The sequence below is a fragment of the Bombyx mandarina genome, chromosome 02, assembly GCF_030267445.1.
Source record: "Bombyx mandarina strain Sakado chromosome 02, ASM3026744v2".
NCBI lineage: Eukaryota > Metazoa > Arthropoda > Insecta > Lepidoptera > Bombycidae > Bombyx > Bombyx mandarina.
In genome coordinates, this window is record NC_143209.1 from 4,228,647 (window position 1) to 4,250,675 (window position 22,029).

At 45.7% G+C, this 22,029-nt stretch overlaps 1 protein-coding gene across 1 annotated transcript in view; it reads right to left on the reverse strand.

The window, feature by feature from the left end:
• Window positions 1–270: 270 nt before the first annotated feature.
• Window positions 271–22,029, reverse strand: part of LOC114241934 (luciferin 4-monooxygenase) — a 28,581-nt gene continuing 6,822 nt past the window's right edge. Inside the window, exons 3-10 of the mRNA XM_089732551.1 lie at window positions 19,967–20,174; window positions 17,984–18,305; window positions 17,455–17,621; window positions 14,139–14,274; window positions 12,838–12,976; window positions 2,695–2,916; window positions 1,217–1,387; window positions 271–706 (exon numbers count right to left, since the gene is read on the reverse strand). Coding sequence (XP_089588677.1) covers window positions 593–706; window positions 1,217–1,387; window positions 2,695–2,916; window positions 12,838–12,976; window positions 14,139–14,274; window positions 17,455–17,621; window positions 17,984–18,305; window positions 19,967–20,174 — 1,479 coding nt within the window. The 3' untranslated portion in view covers window positions 271–592. The remainder of the gene's footprint in view (window positions 707–1,216; window positions 1,388–2,694; window positions 2,917–12,837; window positions 12,977–14,138; window positions 14,275–17,454; window positions 17,622–17,983; window positions 18,306–19,966; window positions 20,175–22,029) is intronic.

Sequence of the window (22,029 nt, forward strand, 5' to 3'; positions counted from 1 at the left end):
AAAACGGAATAATGTATCCAGTTTAGTTAACTAAGCACATAGTTTCAATTCGAGAAGGCATAATGTTGATATCGATCGGTGTGAGGCTTAGAGCCGAATTATGAAAACATTGAACCCCCCGCCAGCGCCGCATTAAGGGGCTCAAATAAAACTGTCCACTGTTGAATTTATCTATATATTAATACGTGAAGCAAAAACTTTGTATCCCTTTTTACGAAAATTGCGCGTACGGAGGAGTATGAAATTTTCCACACTTATAGAAAAAAGGAGTGCAGGATGCTAATATTTTTTTTAATGAAGCATATAAAATACATTAAATCAATAAAATAAAAATATTACACACATTACCGTGTATTTGACACAGCACATATATATTTTGTCAAACTTTTGGTTATTGTTAAAGTCTGTGATCAAATTGAGAATAGATTAATATTGTTCGTCTTTAATATTATTTGCCTATAGTGTAGTCTTGGCGAAATCTCTGATTATATAAGTATAATAAACCTTCTTTGACAGTACAACCATAACAATATTCAAACTTATAATTTAAATAAAATAAGGTCGAATTTCGACCACTTAGACGAGCACTAGTTTATAATGAATTAGCCATTCTCCTTAGTTCGTTCCTGTCCAGTTTTCCGCTTTTGTTCTTCGGTACATTATCGACAAAGCGCAATCCCCCTCTCAGGTGTTTGGGATCAGACAACTGAAAAGTAAATTTCAGTTATAAGTTAAACGCTAAGCACGACGGACCCTAAGAAAAAGCACCCACACAAGCACCGGTGGCCTGAAAGATAAGACGTCCGGTGCATTCGTATCGAGTGATGCAACTCTACCGGTGTTCGAATCCCGCAGACAGGTACCAATTAGTCTAAATACTAATAGTAGTTAACACATATTTACTACTGGTGGTAGGACCACTTGTGAGTCCGCACGGGTAGGTACCACCACCATGCCTATTTCTGTCGTGAAGCAGTAATGCGTATCGGTTTGAAGGGTGGGGCAGCCGTTGTAACTATACTGAGACCTTAGAACTTATATCTCAAGGTGGGTGGCGCATTTACGTTGTGGGTGTCTATGGGCTCCAGTAACCACTTAACACCAGGTGGGCAGTGAGCTCGTCCTCCCATCTAAGCAATTGCTACTGTTTGACACGTTTGTCCATAGTGCGCGTCATAAGCAGTCGCGAAAATCTCATAGCAAATCTCACACCAACCCGTTTCGCAACAAACTCCTTCAGTTCCTCTTCGGTTACTTCCTTCCCTGGCTGTAAAGAGACAAAGGCCAGTGGAATCTCCCCAGCATCCGGATCCTCCAGCCCGATAACGCCGGCTTCTCTTACTGCGTCATGCAGGAGTAACACAGCTTCTACTTCAGCTGGTGGAACCTATGAATAAACGGAGAGCGGTTTTTTTTATTGCGTAGTTGTTTTAAAGAGCTCACGGTCTACCTGGTGTTAAGTGGTGGGATAACCTCTTGAGTCCGCACGGGCAGGTACCACAACCCTGCTTATTTCTGCCGTGAAGAAGTAATGCGTTTCGGTTTGAAGGGCGGCTTAGAACTTATATCTCAAGGTGGGTGGCGCATTTACGTTTTAGATGTCTATGGGCTCCGGTAACCACTTAATACCAGGTGGGCTGTGAGATCGACCAGAAATCTAAGCAATAAAAAAAGTGGTTCGTTGTGGTTATAAGGCAAAGGCTCTATAGCACAACAGCAGCTCCAAATAGCAAATCTAAGCGTTATGCATTACTGCTTCACGGCAGGAATAGGCAGGATGGTTGTTCGGACTCACGGGAATCAACCTGAGAGAGTTTGCTAACACTAGCCCTAGCAAGAGCAGTGCTTCGCTGAATCTACCACCGGATCGGAATCACGACCCACTGAGGAGATCCGGCGTGGAACTTAGAGGGTTGTATCTGTGGGTCAGATTACCAGTCTAATCCACCGACTTTTTGGCGGGAATGCGAGGAGTGTAATTGTGTGATTTGTTTTATTTAAACGTGTAATAGCAGTGGTTAATTAACTGATTAACTGTTTAGTATCTGTGAAAGTGCACAAATGTGGGAAAATGCCACCGTCACCTAAGCTATCTGGAATGTTTTCGTTAATGAAAGAGAAATAGCCTTATTTAATTAACCTACCTTCAAGATCCCCTCGTAGACCTCGTAAAATTACAAAAAGGTTGCATACCCATAAATTCTCTTACATAATCTGTGACACTATTAAAAATACCGCCAAACAGGGACTTTTTGGTGGGCACCCGAGGAGTGCAGTTGTATGATTTGTTTTATTTTGTCTATTTAGTGTTTCTTCGTGTTTAAATATGTATTAACGGTGGTTTATTAACTGTTTAGTATCTGTGAAAGTGCACAAATGTGGGAAAATGAAACAAAGCCGCTGAACGTAACTTCTCGGGATCCTCCAAAAAGTTCACTGAAATAGTCTTAGTAAATGTCCACCATTTTACTGAGATTAACTTTCATCCCATATCATATCATTTAATTTCGTTTTCATTTCATTTCATGCCATGTTTTATATTAATCAACTTCATTTCATTTCATATCGTTTTTCATATAAAAAAAAGGTTTTCACCAAAAATAAAATAAGACATGACCTAAAGGTCTTAGTTACCAGGTCATAAAATCCCTTAAAAAAAATAATCTAATCCATCAACTTCGTGTAACAACAGACCTGGTATCCGTGGCATTTGATGAATTCCTTAATCCTGTCGCAGATGTAGAAGTGTCCATCCTCGTCGTAGTAGCCCGCGTCCCCGGTCCTGTAGAAGTCTTCGTCGTCGAAGTCGTCGGACCTGGCCCTCCCCATGTAGCCCTTCATGAGGAGCGGACCCTTTACGTAGATTTCCCCTTCCTGATTTGGTCCTAAGGGTCTTTGATTTTTTACGTCCACCACCTGCACATACATACTTGTTACTATACTTACTGATTATATATATATAAAAATGAATTGCTGTTCGTTAGTCTCACTAAAACTCGAGAACGGCTGGACCGATTTGGCTAATTTTGGTCTTGAATTATTTGTGGAAGTCCAGAGAAGGTTTAAAAGGTAGATAAACATGAAAATGTTCCCGTCCGTTGGATTTATTTTGTTTGTTTTTAGTTTATTTTATACAAAAGTTTATGACTTTTATTTATCGATTGAGGCACTACGAAGTTTGCCGGGTCAGTTAGTATCACAATATTTTCTTCAGTTTAAATCAGTTGAATAACATAATGACCTGTTTTAAAATTGCCTATTTAGATAACGTCACGTAACGACTTCCCTTCGGGCGAGGCGCGAACGCATTCAACGGTATGCAGCAATAAAATAGTTCATAAAATTATACTTTCACTATGCATGTGCAAATTTCGAATGACGAGAACAAAAAATGTGTTAGAAACATGTTATAATGAGTCTTTGATACATTCGCGAATTGTACCGTCTTCACTCGAATGAATTAAGGTATTGTGTTATTATTAAATATTGCAGTTATTACCTAGAAATAAATAATAAGTCATTATTTATTCGTAGGTTATTACACATAAATTATGTTTGCTAAATTTTCATTTCAGCTTTATATTAAAAGCATTAAGATTGAATTTCGCGTTTTTTCTTTCAAAAATGACAGCTTAAAAATATTATACATATTATTATTAGATCTTTCGGCGTAACTTAAAAATAAATAATAATTTTGACGTGACAACGTCTTATAATTCGATGAAGCCGGGCTGCACGCACAAAAAAACATGACTCGTTGAGGCGTTCCATTTAAGGCTTGAAGTGCAAGCGAGAGCGCGCAACGAGCGACAAAGAGGCACAATCGGCCTCCGCGTTCGGCAGCGTTCGACATCTGTCCCTCTCCTACTTGAGTGAGCGATGCATCCCCGTGGACAGCTGCTATACAATAATACATTTACATGGTTTCGTCAAGTATGAAGTTCAGTGCAAAGTGAATGTGGTGTCAATTGTCCATACAAAATATCTATCAAACAAATAAAATTAAAATTTTCTTTTGAAAAATGAAACCATTCCATCAGTATTTTCTTATGACGTTGTCACGTTCTACTATCGTCAGTAAACCGACTTTACAGACAACCGATTTTTTTTTAGTTGTATTTCAATTTCGGTCATCGGTCCTTAATAAGTATACCAAATTTCGAGTTAATTCGACGTTTTGAAGGGGGTCAAAATCATGTTCAAAGATTCCGTTACAAACATACATACGTCTGAAGATAATAAAAGCCTATTAAAATAAACTCCAAGACATGTTTACATTAACTTCTACACAAAAGCTGGTATTCAAATTTTCGTGAGCATCTTACTTTAAAGTAATCCGTCCGTTAGGGTTGACATATTGACAAATCTGTCTTTAGTTCTCACAATATTAAAAGTTTGATTTACCATAATTCCAATTTTATAGCTCTACCATTTATCGAGACAAGTAATTGTACAGTAAAAGGTCTTCATTCGCCTAGTTTTTTTTTAACCTATGCTGATAGCCTTGAGAGGCTATTTTAGCTTCTCCTTGACGTGTACGTGAGCTCACGGGGCTCAAACCGGGTGTGTTGCTAACACTGGCCCTAGCAAGAGCAGTGCTTTGCAGAATCTACCACCGGATCAGAAATGCAACTCATTGAGAAGATACGGCGAGAAACTCAGTGGGCTGTGTCTGTGGGTTAATTTACTCGTCGAGCCCTTCGTCGCAAACGACGGGTTCGGCGAGGTCGGTGACCGGTGCTTGTGGTACCTAAAAGCACCGTTAATGGATCGGGAGAATCTATAATGACGTGTTTAGAGCGACGTCAACTGTTTTACGTTCCGCGAATACACCGCGAATAAAGGAACCATGAATACGGAAAACCGCGCTTACAAAGGACATTTGGGTCGATACCTACATACCGGAATCCTTTTTATTAATGTGCCGATGTACCGATTAGATCCACGAATAATGAAATCTTTAGCCGCGAACATATGATTTGGGTCGCATTTGTTTTAATCCGCGAATAAAGAAAACGCGAACGAAGGAAGCGCGAATAAGGAGCTTGTACTTTATTATATCGAGGGGTGAAAGCTTATTTATTTGATTTAATCAACATTTCCCTTAACACGCGACATTTATCTTTGTAATTAAAGGTTCGTTTTATTTGGTATTAGTATCAATCAGTAGATTTGGTGTTATTAATTGATCTTAAATTAAGTTTAGCCCGTTCAAATATTTGAAGAAGTTTTTGTTGGTATGAAATTTTTGTCCAAAGCTTAAACTGTAAAATTGCAAAGATGTTGCCAACCATAAACCAAGTATCCTTTTACCTCTCGATATACACAGAAATGCAAACGAGATACTTATTATTGCGATTAAAACTATTTTTACGATTTAATCTCGCATTTAATTATTGTCACTATATTTTATTCGCGACCCTTCGAATTCTTTACAGTTTTATAGACGACGGTAATTGAATAATAATAATAATAATAATAAATAAATATTTTACTAGCAATCACGCCACGTTAACTGGTCCCGTGATAAGTTCGTAAAGAACTTGTGTTACATGTACCAGATAACGGAAATAAATGTAAGTTTTTTATTATACACATACATATATTTAATATACATCCATAACCCTGGAATAGACATTTATATTTATCATACAAATATCTTCCCTTGGCGGGATTCGAACCCGCGACCCCCTTGTGTAGTGACCATGTCACTTACCACTACACCAGACGGCCGTTAAAATGAAACGCGAGTAAGGTAAGTACCAGTAAGGTAAGTAGTAACTCGCCTAAAGATCTTAAAAATAGTGTTAATAGCAACGTGAAAACCGAAGAGAATATTTATTGTAAACTACGAAAAACTATTTTATCGTTGTTCTATTATTTTTATTTTTATTGCTTAGATGGGTGGACGAGCTCACAGCCCACCTGGTGGTAAGTGGTTACTGGAGCCCATAGACATCTACGACGTAAATGCGCCACCCACCTTGAGATATAAGTTCTAAGGTCTCAGTATAGTTACAACGGCTACCCCACCCTTCGAACCGAAACGCATCAGTGATACCACTATTGTGTTGATTTAGTTTTACTACCTTTACGATGCTCCCCACCGAATGTAGTTCCGCCTTGTCGTGGCGGTGGGGCTTAAGCGTGCGTCCCTAAAATCGCGTGCAGAGGAATCTGTGTGGGACGCCGCGACCAAGAGAACTGCGCCCAGCTCTCCGCAGCCGCCTCCGCGTTCTGCGGGGGATGCTTGAGAGAGAGTGAGGGACCCTCTCCCCACCCCCTTTGCACTGGCAAAGTGTGGCATTTAGGGGATGAGGGGTTGGCTCTCGGGAGCCTGATGAGCCGGCGGCACTTTGGTGTCTTCCGGCTGCGGGTTGCCATGTCCCCGGCTTTGGCTACAGGGGAAAGCCTTCCAGATATGGAAGGTACCGGCTCGCCGGCGTGGCTCCACACCGCGTTGTGGGCGACGGACAGGCTTCGGCCACCGTCGGCCAAACCGTAAACCCCAGTCATGGGGAACGGGGGCTCCTGCCTTTACTGGTCGGAGCCGCGAGGACGCAAACCTCTTCAAAAATGCCCCAATCTCAAGCTCGACACCCGGCGATGGGATGTATGGCTGGAGGGTTTCCAGTCCCGAGGGTGTCATAGATCCCAGGGGACCAAACCCCTGGTTAATAAAAAAAGAAATTTCATGATGATGGACAATTGTACAAAGTTAGTACCCCAGGAGGGTACCGCCCGCGAGTCGGGCGGAGAATCCCTCCGTGCTTCTACCTCAGTGGAAGCACGCTGCCCCACGTATTCTGGGGGGGGCAACAATTGCCAGGATGAAGGAGGCTGTGCGACGGGCAGCGGAATTCCCGTCGAACCGAGGCGCTCCCCGATCGCCGGCTCGATGCGCTCTGCGCTCGCCAGCGAGTCGGGTGCGATCAACCCCACCAGACCATCGGTAGGGAAAAAGAGGGGGCGAAGGAAGACCCCACTAACAACGTCCGACGACGGCGGCGCGTCATCTTCCAGCATCGAGGTGCCGGAAAAGACGATGGCCATCGAGGAGGTGGCTCCGGTGGTTGCGGGGCCTGCCACAACGAAAGACACGATGCCCGCTCCCCAGCGGCCACCAGTAAGGAGGAGAGGCGCAGTGTCACCAGCGACGTCGGTGGAATCGATGTCGACGTCGGCCGCGTCCCTGGCTAGCGGGGACGAGGCATTCCGCGACCTCGACCTTGCGCTGGTCAATCTGGCGAAGCTGCTGTCGACTGTGGCTGCCAAGGGCGCTGAGCCAGGCAGCAGCTACAGGAAAAGGCTCCGGGAGGGAGCCGCTATGGTTAGGACAAAGCTGATCCCCACCCTGTCCAAACTCGTCGGGCAGCTTGACTCCAGGGAGAGTCGCATTCTGGAGGACTCCCCGGTCTTGCGAGATGGGACTCCCTTGTCGCCGATGCCTGCGCTGGCACACTCTGGGCCCCCCGCGAGGAAGATGGACACCAGCGTGCCCTCACGAGCTGTGATGAGTGTGGCGGCGCCCATGCCAGCGCCCACTTCTGTGGCCCCTGTTTCACGAGTGCCTACTCCCGCACTCCCTCACCCCCCGCGGAGGGTTGAGTTAAGGCCTGCGCCACCTCCCCAAATATCGGCCATCCCTGCGTCCATGCAGAGAGGAAGGTTAAGGCCTGCACCAGCGCAGGCTGAAGACATCCGCTCGCCACTGGCGAGGATGGTAGACGAGTGGCCGGCGCTGTCGCGGCCCAGGCCTGCGGAGCCGCCAAGCAGAGAAGAAATGGTGGCCTGCATCTCGCGGGCGGTGGCGGATGAGGTCCGCAAACACTTTGCTGGCCTCGAGGAGATGCTCCGCTCCTCGAATGGTTCCGGAAATTGCGTCCCGGCACCAAAAGCCACGACCGCCATACGGGACTGGGCCGCGCAGCCGACCTCCACTTCTACCCCATCCGCGAGGGTGGCACGACGTGGAGGCCGGAACCAGAATATCAGAGGTGCGGGAGCCAAGAATCCCGCCCCGAGATCCCAACCACAGCCTCGTCCCCTTCCTCCTCCCCCGTCAAGCATGGACGAGGGCTGGACAGAAGTGGTGAAGCGGGGTACCAAAGCACGGCGACAGACAGCAGCTCTGGCAGCTCCCCAAGAGGCTCGAGCGCCGACCGCTGCAGCCCGAAATACAGCGCTGGCGGCCGTGGCTGCTCCCCGCGAGGGTCGAGCACCGGCCGCTAGCAAGAAGAAAAACAGAAAGAAGAAGCCGCGCGCAGCGGGGTCAGCTGCCGTGGTAGTGACTTTGCTGCCGGGCGCCGCCGAAAAGGGCCTCACCTACAATGAGGTGATGGCCCGGGCGCGCGCAGCCGTAAACCTGACAGAAATCGGGGCAGAGGAAGGTCTACGCTTCCGGCATACCGCCAATGGGGCGAAGCTGCTGGAATGTCCCGGTGCCGATAGTTCTGGCATCGCGGACAAACTAGTGGCGACGCTCCGCGTGGCGTTGCCGGAGGAAGAGGTGCGCGTGCACAGGCCTGTGAGGATGGCCGAGATTAGGGTCACCGGCCTGGACGACTGCGCCACCAAGGAGGAGGTGGCAGCCGCAATAGCCACCCAGGGGGGATGTGCCCCGGAAAGCGTGACCGTGGGCGAACTTCGCTCAGGGTACTCCGGGGCCAGGTCGGCGTGGGCGCGCTGCCCTGTGGAGGCGGCCACTTCTTTGGCCACCCCTCCACCGGGAAGATCGACGGGGGATCCGGGGAGACTGCGCGTGGGCTGGATAGCGGCCCACGTGCGTCTCCAAGAACCACGTGCCTGGCGATGCCTCCGATGCTTCAGCACGGGGCACGGCCTCGCTAGGTGCACCAGCTCGGTTGACCGCAGCGGTCTGTGCTTCCGTTGCGGCCAACCGGGCCACAAAGCGGCGTCCTGCACGGCCGCCCCGCACTGCGCTCTGTGCGCTGCGGCCGGGCGCAGGGCAAACCACCGGGCGGGAGGCAAGGCGTGTTTCCCGTCCGGTGATAACACCGAACGAAACCGGCGCCGGAAATCAAAGCGCCGGCAAAAGAGAAGGTTGGCCAGAGGAGCACTGGCCAACGTTGTAATCCCCGTTGCGGCGCCGGTGCCGGAGAGCGGGGGCAGCGGTGAAGGGGAGGGGGCGATGGATGTGGTCCAACAGTAATGGACCGCACCTATCGCTTCCTCCAAGGAAACCTTAACCACTCCGCCAGAGCTCAGGACATGCTGTCTCAGAGCATGGCGGAGTGGTCCATAGATGTGGCTGTGGTCGCCGAGCCGTACTTCGTTCCCCCGGCAAATGATTGCTGGTTTGGGGACGATGGCGGCCTGGCGGCCATAGTCATAAGAAGAGACGCGGCGATCCCCCCCCTGGCGATGGTGACCAGGGGCCAAGGGTTCGTCGCAGTGCAGCTGGAAGGGACCGTCGTGATCGGGGCATACTTCTCTCCGAACAGGCCTACCGTCGAGTTCGGGCATTTCCTGGGCAGGATCGGGGCGATTGCTCGCCGCCTCGCTCCTCGTCCAGTGATTCTCGCGGGGGACCTCAATGCGAAGTCTGTCGCATGGGGCTCCCCCCGCTCGGACGCTCGGGGTAGGCTACTGGAGAGGTGGGCGAACGCGGCCGGCCTCTGTTTGTTGAATAGAGGGTCGGTTGCGACGTGCGTGCGGTGGCAGGGCGAGTCCATTGTGGACGTTACTTTTGCGAGCCCGGCCATCGCGCGCCGTATCCGCGACTGGAGGGTTTTGGAGGGGGCGGAGACGCTGTCAGATCACCGATATATTCGGTTTGATCTCTCCGCCCGCTCCGCAGTCGCGGACGCCCACGGTGACTACCCACATGGTGCGCCCCGGTCATTCCCCAGGTGGGCATTGAAGCGCCTGAATAAGGCGCTACTGATGGAAGCCTCTACGGTGGCGGCGTGGACGCCCATGCGTCCATATCCGGTTGAGATCGAGCGCGAAGCGGGGTGGTTCCGGGACACGATGCGACGCATCTGCGACGTATCGATGCCCCGGATCAGCCCTCGGCCTCCCAATCGCCAGGTGTACTGGTGGTCGCCCGAAATCGCGCAACTCCGCGTGGAGTGCGTTCGGGCGAGGCGCGAGTGCGCCAGGCATCGCCGCCGTCGCTTGCCGCGGCGCAACGATCCGGTTGCGTTCGCGGTGGTGGAGGCCCGGCTGTACGGCACATTTCGCGTCGCGCAGAGGGCTTTGCAGCTGGCCATCAGAAGAGCCAAGAACCAACACATGGAGGGTCTCTTGGAGACGCTGGATGAGGATCCGTGGGGGCGACCCTATCATATGGTGCGCAATAAAATGCGCCCATGGGCCCCCCCAATCACGGAGCGTCTCCAGCCTCAGCAGTTGCGGGACATCGTCTCGGCGCTGTTCCCGCAGGAGCGGGAGGGATTTATCGCTCCCGCTATGGACGTCCCGTCGGAAAACGGCGGCGACGCCTCTGCTGAGGTGCCCCATATAACGGGGGCGGAGCTCCATGTGGCCGTGCGTAAAATGTGCGCGAAGGACACTGCGCCCGGTCCGGACGGCGTCCATGGCCGGGTTTGGGCCTTGGCTCTTGGTGCCCTGGGGGACCGACTCTTGAGGCTTTACAACTCCTGCCTCGAGTCGGGACGGTTTCCTTCATCGTGGAGGACGGGCAGACTCGTGCTGTTGAGAAAGGAGGGGCGCCCGGCGGATACTGCCGCCGGGTACCGTCCCATCGTGTTGCTGGATGAGGTGGGCAAGCTGCTGGAACGCATTCTGGCGGTCCGCATCATTCAGCATCTGGTCGGGGTGGGACCCGATCTGTCGGCGGAGCAGTATGGCTTTCGAGAGGGCCGCTCAACGGTGGACGCGATCCTTCGCGTACGGGCTCTCTCGGAAGAAGCCGTCTCCAGGGGTGGGGTGGCCTTGGCGGTGTCGCTCGACATCGCCAATGCGTTTAACACCCTGCCCTGGTCCGTGATAGGGGGGGCACTGGAAAGACACGGAGTGCCTCTCTACCTTCGCCGACTGGTGGGTTCCTACTTGGAGGACAGATCGGTCACGTGTACCGGACACGGTGGGATCGTGCACAGGTTCCCGGTCGTGCGCGGTGTTCCACAGGGGTCGGTGCTCGGCCCCCTTTTGTGGAATATCGGGTATGACTGGGTACTGAGAGGTGCCCTCCTCCCGGGCCTAAGCGTAATCTGTTACGCAGACGACACGCTGGTCGTGGCCCGGGGGGGGAGTTTTGCTGAGTCTGCTCGTCTTGCCACCGCTGGGGTGGCGCATGTCGTCGGCAAAATCAGGAGATTGGGCCTCGACGTGGCGCTCAGTAAATCCGAGGCCATGTGGTTCCACAGGCCCCGGAGAGTGCCACCTGTCGATGCCCATATCATGGTTGGAGGCGTCCGTATCGAGGTCGGGGTGCAGTTGAAGTACCTCGGCCTCATTCTGGACAGTCGTTGGACCTTCCGTGCTCACTTTCAGAACCTGGTCCCTCGTTTGTTGGGGGTGGCCGGCGCGTTAAGCCGGCTTCTGCCCAACGTGGGGGGGCCTGACCAGGTGACGCGCCGTCTCTATACGGGGGTGGTGCGATCAATGGCCCTATACGGGGCGCCCGTGTGGGGCCAGTCCCTGGCCGTGGGGGTAGCGAAGCTGCTGCAACGGCCGCAACGCACCATCGCGGTCAGGGTCGTCCGTGGCTATCGCACCATCTCCTTCGAGGCGGCGTGTGTACTGGCTGGGACGCCGCCTTGGGTCCTGGAGGCGGAGGCGCTCGCCGCTGACTATCAGTGGCGGGCTGACCTTCGTGCCCGGGGCGTGGCACGTCTCAGCCCCAGTGTGGTCAGAGCGCGGAGGGCCCAATCTCGGCGGTCCGTGCTGGAGTCATGGTCCAGACGGCTGGCCGATCCTTCGGCTGGTCGTAGGACCGTCGAGGCGATTCGCCCGGTTCTTGTGAACTGGGTGAATCGTGACAGAGGACGCCTCACTTTCCGGCTCACGCAGGTGCTCACTGGGCATGGTTGCTTCGGTGAGTTCCTGCACCGGATCGGAGCCGAGCCGGCGGCAGAGTGCCACCATTGTGGTTGCGACTTGGACACGGCGGAGCACACGCTCGTTGCCTGCCCCGCATGGGAGGGGTGGCGCCGTGTCCTCGTCGCTAAAATAGGAAACGACTTGTCGTTGCCGAGTGTTGTGGCATCGATGCTCGGTGACGACGAGTCGTGGAAGGCGATGCTCGACTTCTGCGAGTGCACCATCTCGCAGAAGGAGGCGGCGGGGCGCGTGAGAGACGCACAGGCCCGCCGCCGTCGAGCGGGGGCCAGGGAGGCGGATCTCGCCCAAGCCCTGGCCCTCTAAGTGTTTCGGGTCTCCCTCACATGTCGGCCTGGGGACCGACGAAGGGGGCCTAAGAAGACGACGTGCAAGCTGCTCTGCACGCGTTTTATGCATGAGCATCCGGGTGATGGAAGGCCGGCTATCCTCAACCCACGCTGGTTCTGACCCAGCGGGGTATTCCGTAGGATAGACCATTCTAACCGGCGCCATCTAGGCGGGCTTCGGATAGCCTGCCGACCGAGAGGGCTGGTGGTCGTGGCGCCGACGACCGCCAGTCCGGCGTCCCGAGGGGGAGGGTGATGGGAGAGATGTGCTCCGCACTAAACGCTTCACTTTCCCCCCTTGCCTTTTCATGAGTTTTGTCTCATGCGAGGTTTGGACGTTGGTTGTTGAGAGACAGGAGGTTTTAGTCGGTTCGACTCCGACATGCCCCGCCCTCCATCCCCAGTGAAGGGCGGAAATCCGGCGATTTCCTCCTGACAAAAAAAAAAAAAAAAAAAAAACCTTTACGATGCTATTGGGAGCGACCAGTCCCACGCTGCCGGACTTGACTATATCCGCATGTTTGTATGTGTATCTGATGATGGCCAGCGTGGTCTCCGACGAACCGTAGCCCTGGAGGACGGCTTTAAGGTTGGGCAATCTGATTAAGAAATAATTTGTCATTTATGGAGCGCTTGGAGACATACATAATAATAATAATAGCGGTAATCTATTTTTATATAGTGTTTTTAAAAAATTGTATTTTTAATATCTTTTTAAAAAAATATTATGTAAATAATTAGATTTTAAATAAATATAAATAAATAATAATAGTAATAAGCCTTTCATTTCATGCAAATAATAGGTTACATACACATTTCAAGTGTGAAGAAGAAATTATAAAGAAGAAAAGAAGAACACTTATTTACCCCTTTCTCCCTCCTACCCTTATCCCTCTTCCATCCCTCCCCTTCGTTTAAAAATGATAAATGTAGATGGTGCTTTTAAAAAAGTTTATAGTGGAGATACACATGGTGACGGGTAAGTGGATGAGACGATCCAGGGGTCGGAGCCAAAAAGAGGTTTTATCAAGTTTTTTTTTTTTGAAGATCGAATGTTTACGTGTGGCCCGGTGGCCTTTCCAGTTTCACCGGGACAGGTGGGCGAGCAAAGGCTCAGCCAGGAGCGGTGGGATTTGCTAACAGCTGCCCGAGCGCCTCCAAAGGAGATTTGACAACTCAAGACCAATTGCTTCGAGAATGAGTCTACTACCGGATCGGAATCGCGACCCGCTGAGAAGATCCAGCGAGCAACTCAGTGAGCTGATTCATGGGTTAGGTTGCACGTCGACCTCTTTGTCGAGTTCGACGAGTACGGTTACCGAGGAACGATCAAGTATCTGAGTCTTTTGTGAGTCCGCACGGCCGCGAAGCAATAATTCGTTTCGGTTTGAAGGGTTGGGCAGCCGTTGTAACTATACTGAGACCTTAGAACTTGTATCTCAAGGTGGCTGGCACATTTACGTTGTAGATGTCTATGGGCTCCAGTAACCACTTAACACCAGGTGGGCTGTAAGCTCGTCCGCCCATCTAAGCAATAAAAATAAATAAATAAAAATAACGGTAGGCAGCGGCTTGGCTCTGCCTTTTGCATAGCTGAAGTCCATGGGCGACGGTAATCACTCATCACCGTAAGTAAGCTCGTCTGCCTAATAGAGCAATAAAATAAAAATAAAAGAAACATTAATTGGACGTAAAATTTGGAATGTCATGCCCCTTCGAAAACTAATAATAAATGAAATGAACTAAACATGAAACATTTACTTTTTATAAGCAGCGCTTATCGTCTCCTTGTGTAGTGGAGCGACCGATGAATATATAAATCTAATAGAGCTCAAGTCGTATTTAGCGTCGCTTTTACACATCGCGACCAGAACTGTAGGCGCCACGGTCACCTGAGCTACCTGGAAGGTGTTTGTTAAAAAAAGAGAAAGATTAAAGCCTTATTTAATTAACCTACTTCAATATCCCCTCGTAAGCTCATTGCAAAAAGGTGCATACCCATAAATTATCTTGTATAATCTGTGACACTATTAAATATACCGCCAAAAAAGAGACTTTTTGGCGGGAACGCGAGGAGTGAAGTTGTGTGATTTGTTTTATTTTGTCTAGTTAGTGTTTCTTCCGATTTAAATGGGTAATAATGATGGTTTATTAATTGTTTAATATCTGTGAAAGTGCACAAATGTGGGAAAATGAAACAAAGCCGCTGGACGTAACTTCTCGGGATCCTCCAAAAAGTCCACTGAAAAAATCTTAGTAAATGACCACCATTTTACTGAGATTATATTTCATCCCATATCATCTCATTTCATTTCATTTCATCTCAGTTGATTAATGTCTCAAATTAATCATCTTCATTTCATTCCATAATATCATTTTTCATAAAAATATAAATATAAATTAAAATAAGACATGACTTAAAGGTCTTAGTTACCAGGTCATAAAATCCCTTTAAAAAACCGCCAAAAAAGACTTTTTGGGCGGGAACGCGAGGAGTGCAGTTGTGTGATTTGTTTTATTTTGTCTATTTAGTGTTTCTTCGGGTTTAAATGTGTAATAATGGTGGTTTATTAACTGTTTAATATTTGTGAAAGTGCACAAATGTGGGAAAATGAAATAAAGCCGCTGGACGTAACTTCTCGGGATCTTACAAAAAGTCCACTGAAAAAGTCTCAGTAAATGACCACCATTTTACTGAGATTATATTTCATCTCATTTCATTTAATTTCATCCCAGTTGATTAATGTCTCAAATTAATCATCTTCATTTCATTTCACTCCACATTATCATTTTTCATTAAAATAAGAATATAAACTAAAATAAGACTTGACCTAAAGGTTAGTTACCAGGTCATAAAATCCCTTAAAAAAATACCTCCAAAAAGAGACGCAAAAACAATATAGGTACGCATATAAACTTCTGCATTAATTAAATTATCTAATTCGTCAAATAAGTAGTATGTTGAAAAGGTATATAATCGCTAGCGCGTTGCTCTTAGGAATCAGCTCTGTCTCCAAGAACTGTCAAGTGGTGAAAAGGGGCGGTCGCCGACAGAAACTAAAGCCCATTTTCTACAAGGAAATATACTCAAGAAGCTAGTAGATGGTCTCTTCTGTCCCTCACAATTCTGACATCTAATACATACAATCCCCTCAAAAACCAACTACGGAATCTTGGAATCGCCCAAAGTTACGTTTTCAATATGTCACTAGGCTAATATAATATAATAAATTATAGTTTAAAAAAAACTAAAAAAATCGCCTTTATAGAAAATCCAACTTCAAAGTAGAAAATAAATTTTAATAAATTTGAATTAAAAATAGTGTAAGAGACAATGATTTTATTGGAAAAAAGCGTGGGGTGCTTATATAAATAAAATTGGAATGGTAATGTAGGCGGGGCAAGCGTGCCACAGTTATGATTGTACAAACATAACTCGACCGATTCTTTCATTCACCGCGTTTAGTGCGCTTCGGACTACTTTGGCGAACAGATCTCCGCTTTATAGTGCCGTGTTGTGCAATTATAACTTGTAAAACAAAAAATCAGACCTCAAGTATAGAGCGAGGAAGTATATCTTTCGATCGGTAAGTCGAAATTACCATTTAATTACAATATTATTTGTCTAAAACATAAAAATATACTGATCATTATGAAATTCCAAACATTAACAATATTATTGCAGCAAGTTATAAATAGCATACATTGCGCGATGTGTACTCGCCCAATGAACGCAATAACCAAGTCAGCTTCCAATGTACTACATGCATTGCGTTCTCTACACTTCAATCTTTGAAATTTCGGCCTTTGCCCTGATTGGCCGTGGTGCAGTTTGTCGATAGTGAGGTGACCATGTGGTGAAATAAAATCATCGACAGAATTCTCGACTATATTTACATTTGACATGGACAATTTTTGCATTATTTTATATTTAATTAATGATACCTAGTATATTCTTAGTGAGAAGTTTTTTTCCATTAAAATAAATATGTATTATTATTATTGAGTTATTATCATTGAATTAATGTGAAGGTATAATATAAAGGGACATGTATACCTCTCATTTACGGGTATTTACTATATTGTCTAAGACGTATTAAAATCTAAGTAAAATGCTATTTGACTTATGCAGTAAATTAAAAATTTTAGATTTCCTAAAGAACCTAACGCCAGGGAACAATGGATTGACGTGACAGGTAGAGGAAACTGGAGATAAAGACGAGTACTATTTGCTCTAAACATTTTACTGAAAATGATTTTATCATAAAAAAATCAGAATACACTTAGTTTTGAAAAATTCATTCGCAATTAATAGCAAGCGCCAACTTTTTAACAAATACGTTTTATTCCAGGGACAGTGACTATTTGTAATTAATAAAAGTGAAATAGTTTTCTTTTTCAATATTTATTTCATGTTTCATTTTCTCCATTCATTCATCAGATAATTTATCGATAAAGTATATCGATTTTGTCAAGCACTAGCGTGTATGAACATTTTTATTGTCTTTTTGCGTGTGCGAGTGTGTATGCCTACGGGTGTTTTGTGCTAGTTTGCGAACGAATATCTGTCCTGAGATTTATGTGTGGGTGTTTTTGATGTGTGCGAAATACTTGTAATCAAAGTATGTGTATGTGTAGAAATTAAAATAGTGGGGATGAAGCGGCGACACTGGTTCTAATACAAAATTAGAGCAAAGGCCTTTCCAACCTTATTTATCTATTCCGTGACTGATACCATGCACCCCACACTTTTTTTACAATAAAATATTTTTTCTTATACTATTTTTAATTCAAATTTATTAAAACGTATTTTCTACTTTTTAGTTGGATTTTCTATAAAGGCGATTTTTTTTAGTTTTTTTAAACTTTTATTTATTTTTAATTTTTTAGTGGAATTTAATTTTTTTCCATATTTTTTTTTAAATATTGACTTATCATCGGTCCTTATTAAATATACCAAATTTCGAGTTAATCCGACTTTTTGAAGGGGGTCAAAATCATATTCAAAGATTCCGTTACATACTAACATAAATACGTCTGAAGCTAATAAAAGCGTATTAAAAACACATCACCTTACCTACCTTATATTTCTCGATTGTTTTCAAAAATAATTCCAATTCGAAATTTTCCAGATACAGACCGCTCCTTCCAAAAGCCATTGCTGCCGAGACCGCCAGCAGACCAGAGACGTGGTGCCACCCTCTTATGTTCAGACTGCTGAGCTCTGGATCCAGAAGGGCTGGCCTAGACATTGAAGATTAAGATTTTTTTTTCTTTTTCTTTATTTCTTAGATGGGTGAACGAGCTCACAGCCCACCTGGTGTTAAGTGGTTACTGGAGCCCATAGACATCTACAACGTAAATGCGCCACTCACCTTGAGATATAAGTTTTAAGGTCTCAGTATATTAGTTACAACGGCTAGGTACCCCACCCTTCAAACCGAAACGCATTACTGCTTCACGGCTGAAATAGGCGGGGTGGTGGTACCTACCCGTGCGGACTCACAAGAGGTCTACCAGGGACCTAGGACTACCAGCTAAAAGCTAGGAAAAAATAAAATTCCAATTTCAATAGTCTCGTTGTAATCCGTATTGCGAATACTCACATACAACAAGCAGCTATGGCGTTTAAATGAGTTAAGGTCACTCCTTTCGGCATGCCGGTGGTTCCCGAAGAATATAATATGAACAAAACGTCGTGCACATCGACGTCGGCTGCGATGAAATTCTCAATATCGATCTCTGAGCCGACACTCGCAACTAAATCGTTGAAATAATATAGAGCGGTTTTTTTCGCATCGTCGCCAAATAAAATGGTTGTCTCTATAGAATCGATTAACTTCAACGTCGCCTCGTGCGCTTCGTACATTTTAGGCGAAACTATTAAATATTTCGGCTTCGAAATGTGCAATACGTGTTTTATTTCTTCTGCAAAAAAAAAATGTTATTCCGTAGCGTATTTTTTTAGACGAAACCTCTAAAGAAATGTTAATTGCTTAGTCGACATCACAGGAGACCGAAGAGCTGGCAGCTACCTTGGACAATGAATTAGTCTAGCTATTCAAAGGGGGAACGCTGCCAGAATCTTCGGAACCTTGCCTAAAGGGACTCTTTTTAATAATATATTTTAGTTATTAAATTACTATTATTATTATTATTATTTAAGGTTTTTAGTTTTAGGTACATTGTTAGAATTGATTGTCTCATAGGTGGTTATAATATACAAGCGGCCAGCTCCGGCTTCGCTCGGGTCTTTAACAAAAACTTCAACGATATTTGACGTTGTTTTATTTTCTATACTAATATTATAAAGAGGAAAGATTTGTTTGTTTGTTTGTTTCGAATAGGCTCCGAAACTACTGGACCGATTTGAAAAATTATTTTTCCATTAGAAGCCGACATTGTCCCCGATGAACATAGGCTACTTTTTTTAATTTTTATTTTATTTTATTTTTTTGGTTTCATGTGTGTTTTAATGTTACCGAAGCGAAGCGAGGGCGGGTCGCTAGTTTTTAATAAAATAACACTTATTGCGACATAACTACAATAGTTAGACATGCTGTCGTGACACTTTTTGTAAATAATAATGTGTTCTACAAAGTCGTAGTACATTATTTTATTCTATCATCAATAGTTTTCGCAAGGTACGCGATGAAAGGTAATTTTTTTACACCTTGGGTTACATTATTGGAGTTTTAGTAAGGATCCTAATATATCCTAATATAGCCTATGTCACTCGGGAATAGTGTAGCTTCCAAACAGTGAATGAATTTTTCAAATCGGTTCAGTAGTTTCGGAGCCTATTCAATACAAACAAACAAATCTTTCTTCTTTATAGTTACTATAGATGTATTTGTTATTGACATGAATCCATTATGTAATAATGAATTGCTTATCAAGCAAATGTCACATATAACTATGTGTGTAGTTACAAATCTACTTTGGCTGACACCGGCTCCAAAAGTAATAATTGTAACTTCATTCCATGTATTATCGTAATCGTATCGTAATTTATAGAAAAATATGCTCTTATTTTTTTTATTTTTAGTGCATATTAATTTGTTTTGGAATAGTCTTTTTTTTAAAGCGTTTTTTTTCTTTATTGACATCTCTCTTTGACATGCCTAGATATCTCATTGAAGCGAGTAGACATAGATAATAGATAACTAGTTATTAGATAGATTAGATAACTAGCTAGCGATAAGATCACAGATGCCACTGTAATTCCTGACAAGGCTTAAACAAAAACAAAATAAAAAAATAAAAAATCTAGCCACATATTTACATAGACATACTAGCTGACCCGGCAGACTTCGTGGTGCCTCAATCGAGAAATAAAAGACCTAAACTTTTGTGTAAAATAAACTTAAAACAAACAAAAGGAATCCGTCCGACGGGGGACACATCAAAGGGAAAACAAATTTTTTTTTTTTTTTAATTTCGAGCATTTTCATATTTATCTACCATTTAAATCTTCTCTGGAATTCCAAAAACAATTCAAGACCAAAATTAGCCAAATCGGTCCAGCCGTTCTCGAGTTTTAGCGAGACTAACGAACAGCAATTCATTTTTATATAATATAGATGTACCTTCAGCATACATACTACTTATAGTAGTACAAATGGCGCCAACACACACCGTCCCAATAACGGCAGGCCAATACTCTTTTCTGTTCTCAGAAAATAGAGCTATCGTCTCTCCCTTACGCACGCCAAGCCGAGTAAGCGAGACGGCGAATTTCATAGATTGCTGGACGATTTCATTGTAAGTAAAACTTTCGCCCGTGGCTCCGTTCGTCTGAAATTTGATATTTGAAAGAAGAAGAGCTTACAAAGAACTTCGACTTCGAGGCGTAAAGTACTAGTTAGGATTAAAGCGATAGATTTTCGCGTGAAGTAGACACAATTAAAACTACGAGTACTTTTACGTTTTTTATTATTGTTATTACGCCGGTAAGAGTAACGCCATCTATCGCCGAATAGCCGAACGAATATCGAATGATCTAGTAGCATCTAGAACGCTCGAGAAGTACAACGCAATCTATTGTTAAATAGCGGAAACACAATGGGGGTGTGTGGTATCGGCTATAAAAGCGTTGCAGAGATGGCACGCAGTCAGTTAGTAATCGGAACTACTCGAAGCGAAACAGCGGACGGATCACCTGAAGCGAAGCGGAAGAAGCGAATTGAGCGTTTTAAAGTGTTTGTGAAGTGTTTTAAGTGATCTAAGTGCTAATACAGTGTTAACTTGTAATTTCGTAGAATTTTTTATTTATCCCGAACCCCAGCGCGTAACATTACCATTATCCACATTATTTCAGAAGTTTCGTTCACAATTTTCGTGGCCACATACGACTTTTGAGTTGTTTTGAATATTTGATTGTGACTGTAATTCGAGACGTCAACTAAGCTAAGCAAATTATTTTTTGATAATCATATCTACAATTTAATTACACTGATACTAAGCTCTCAGATCAATAATAAAAATTCGTAAAACTTTATTAGGCAATCAATTCGATATCGATCTTCTGTTTATAGGCATTTAAAATATATCTTGTATGCTATCATACGACAAAACACGTGTATGTGTCGTGTTCATAAGATTATAATTATTTTAGTGAAGTAGAATCAGCAGAAATAGACGTGATGATGGTACCTACCCGTCCGGTCTTCACAAAACACACCTTACCAACAATGATTGCATTTCATATATTTGACGGAATGGATATTCTTATTTCTTTCTTTTCGATATCGAGTCGAGGGAACTTACTCCTCCCCGCGACTTCTCACGGCTGGAGTCCCGCAAGGCTCTGTCCTCTCGCCCCTCCTGTTTAGCTTATTCGTCAACGATATTTCCTGGTCGCCACCGACTCAGTTAGCTCTATTCGCCGACGACACGACTGTTTACTATTCGAGTAGAAACAAGTCCCTAATCGCGAAGAAACTTCAGAGCGCAGCCCTAGCCCTAGGACAGTGGTTCCGAAAATGGCGCATAGACATCAACCCAGCGAAAAGTACTGCGGTGCTATTTCAGAGGGGAAGCTCCACACGGATTTCCTCCCGGATTAGGAGGAGGCATCTCACACCCCCGATTACTCTCTTTAGACAACCCTACCCTGGATGCATCCATGACATTCCGCCCGCATATAAAATCAGTCCGCGACCGTGCCGCGTTTATTCTCGATAGACTCTACCCCCTGATCTGTAAGCGGAGTAAAATGTCCCTTCGGAACAAGGTGACACTTTACAAAACTTGCATAAGGCCTGTCATGACTTACGCGAATGTGGTGTTCGCTCACGCGGCCCGCACACACATAGACACCCTCCAATCGCTACAATCCCGCTTTTGCAGGTTAGCCGTCGGAGCTCCGTGGTTCGTGAGGAACGTTGACCTACACGACGACCTGGGCCTCGAATCTATCCAGAAATACATGAAGTCAGCGTCGGAACGGTACTTCGATAAGGCTATGCGTCATGATAATCGCCTTATCGTTGCCGCCGCTGACTACTCCCCGAATCCTGATCACGCAGGAGCCAGTCACCGTCGACGCCCTAGACACGTCTTTATGGATCCATCTGATCCAATAAATTTTTCATTAGACGCCTTCAGCTCTAACACTAGGAGCAGGCTTAGGGACCCCGGTAACCGCACT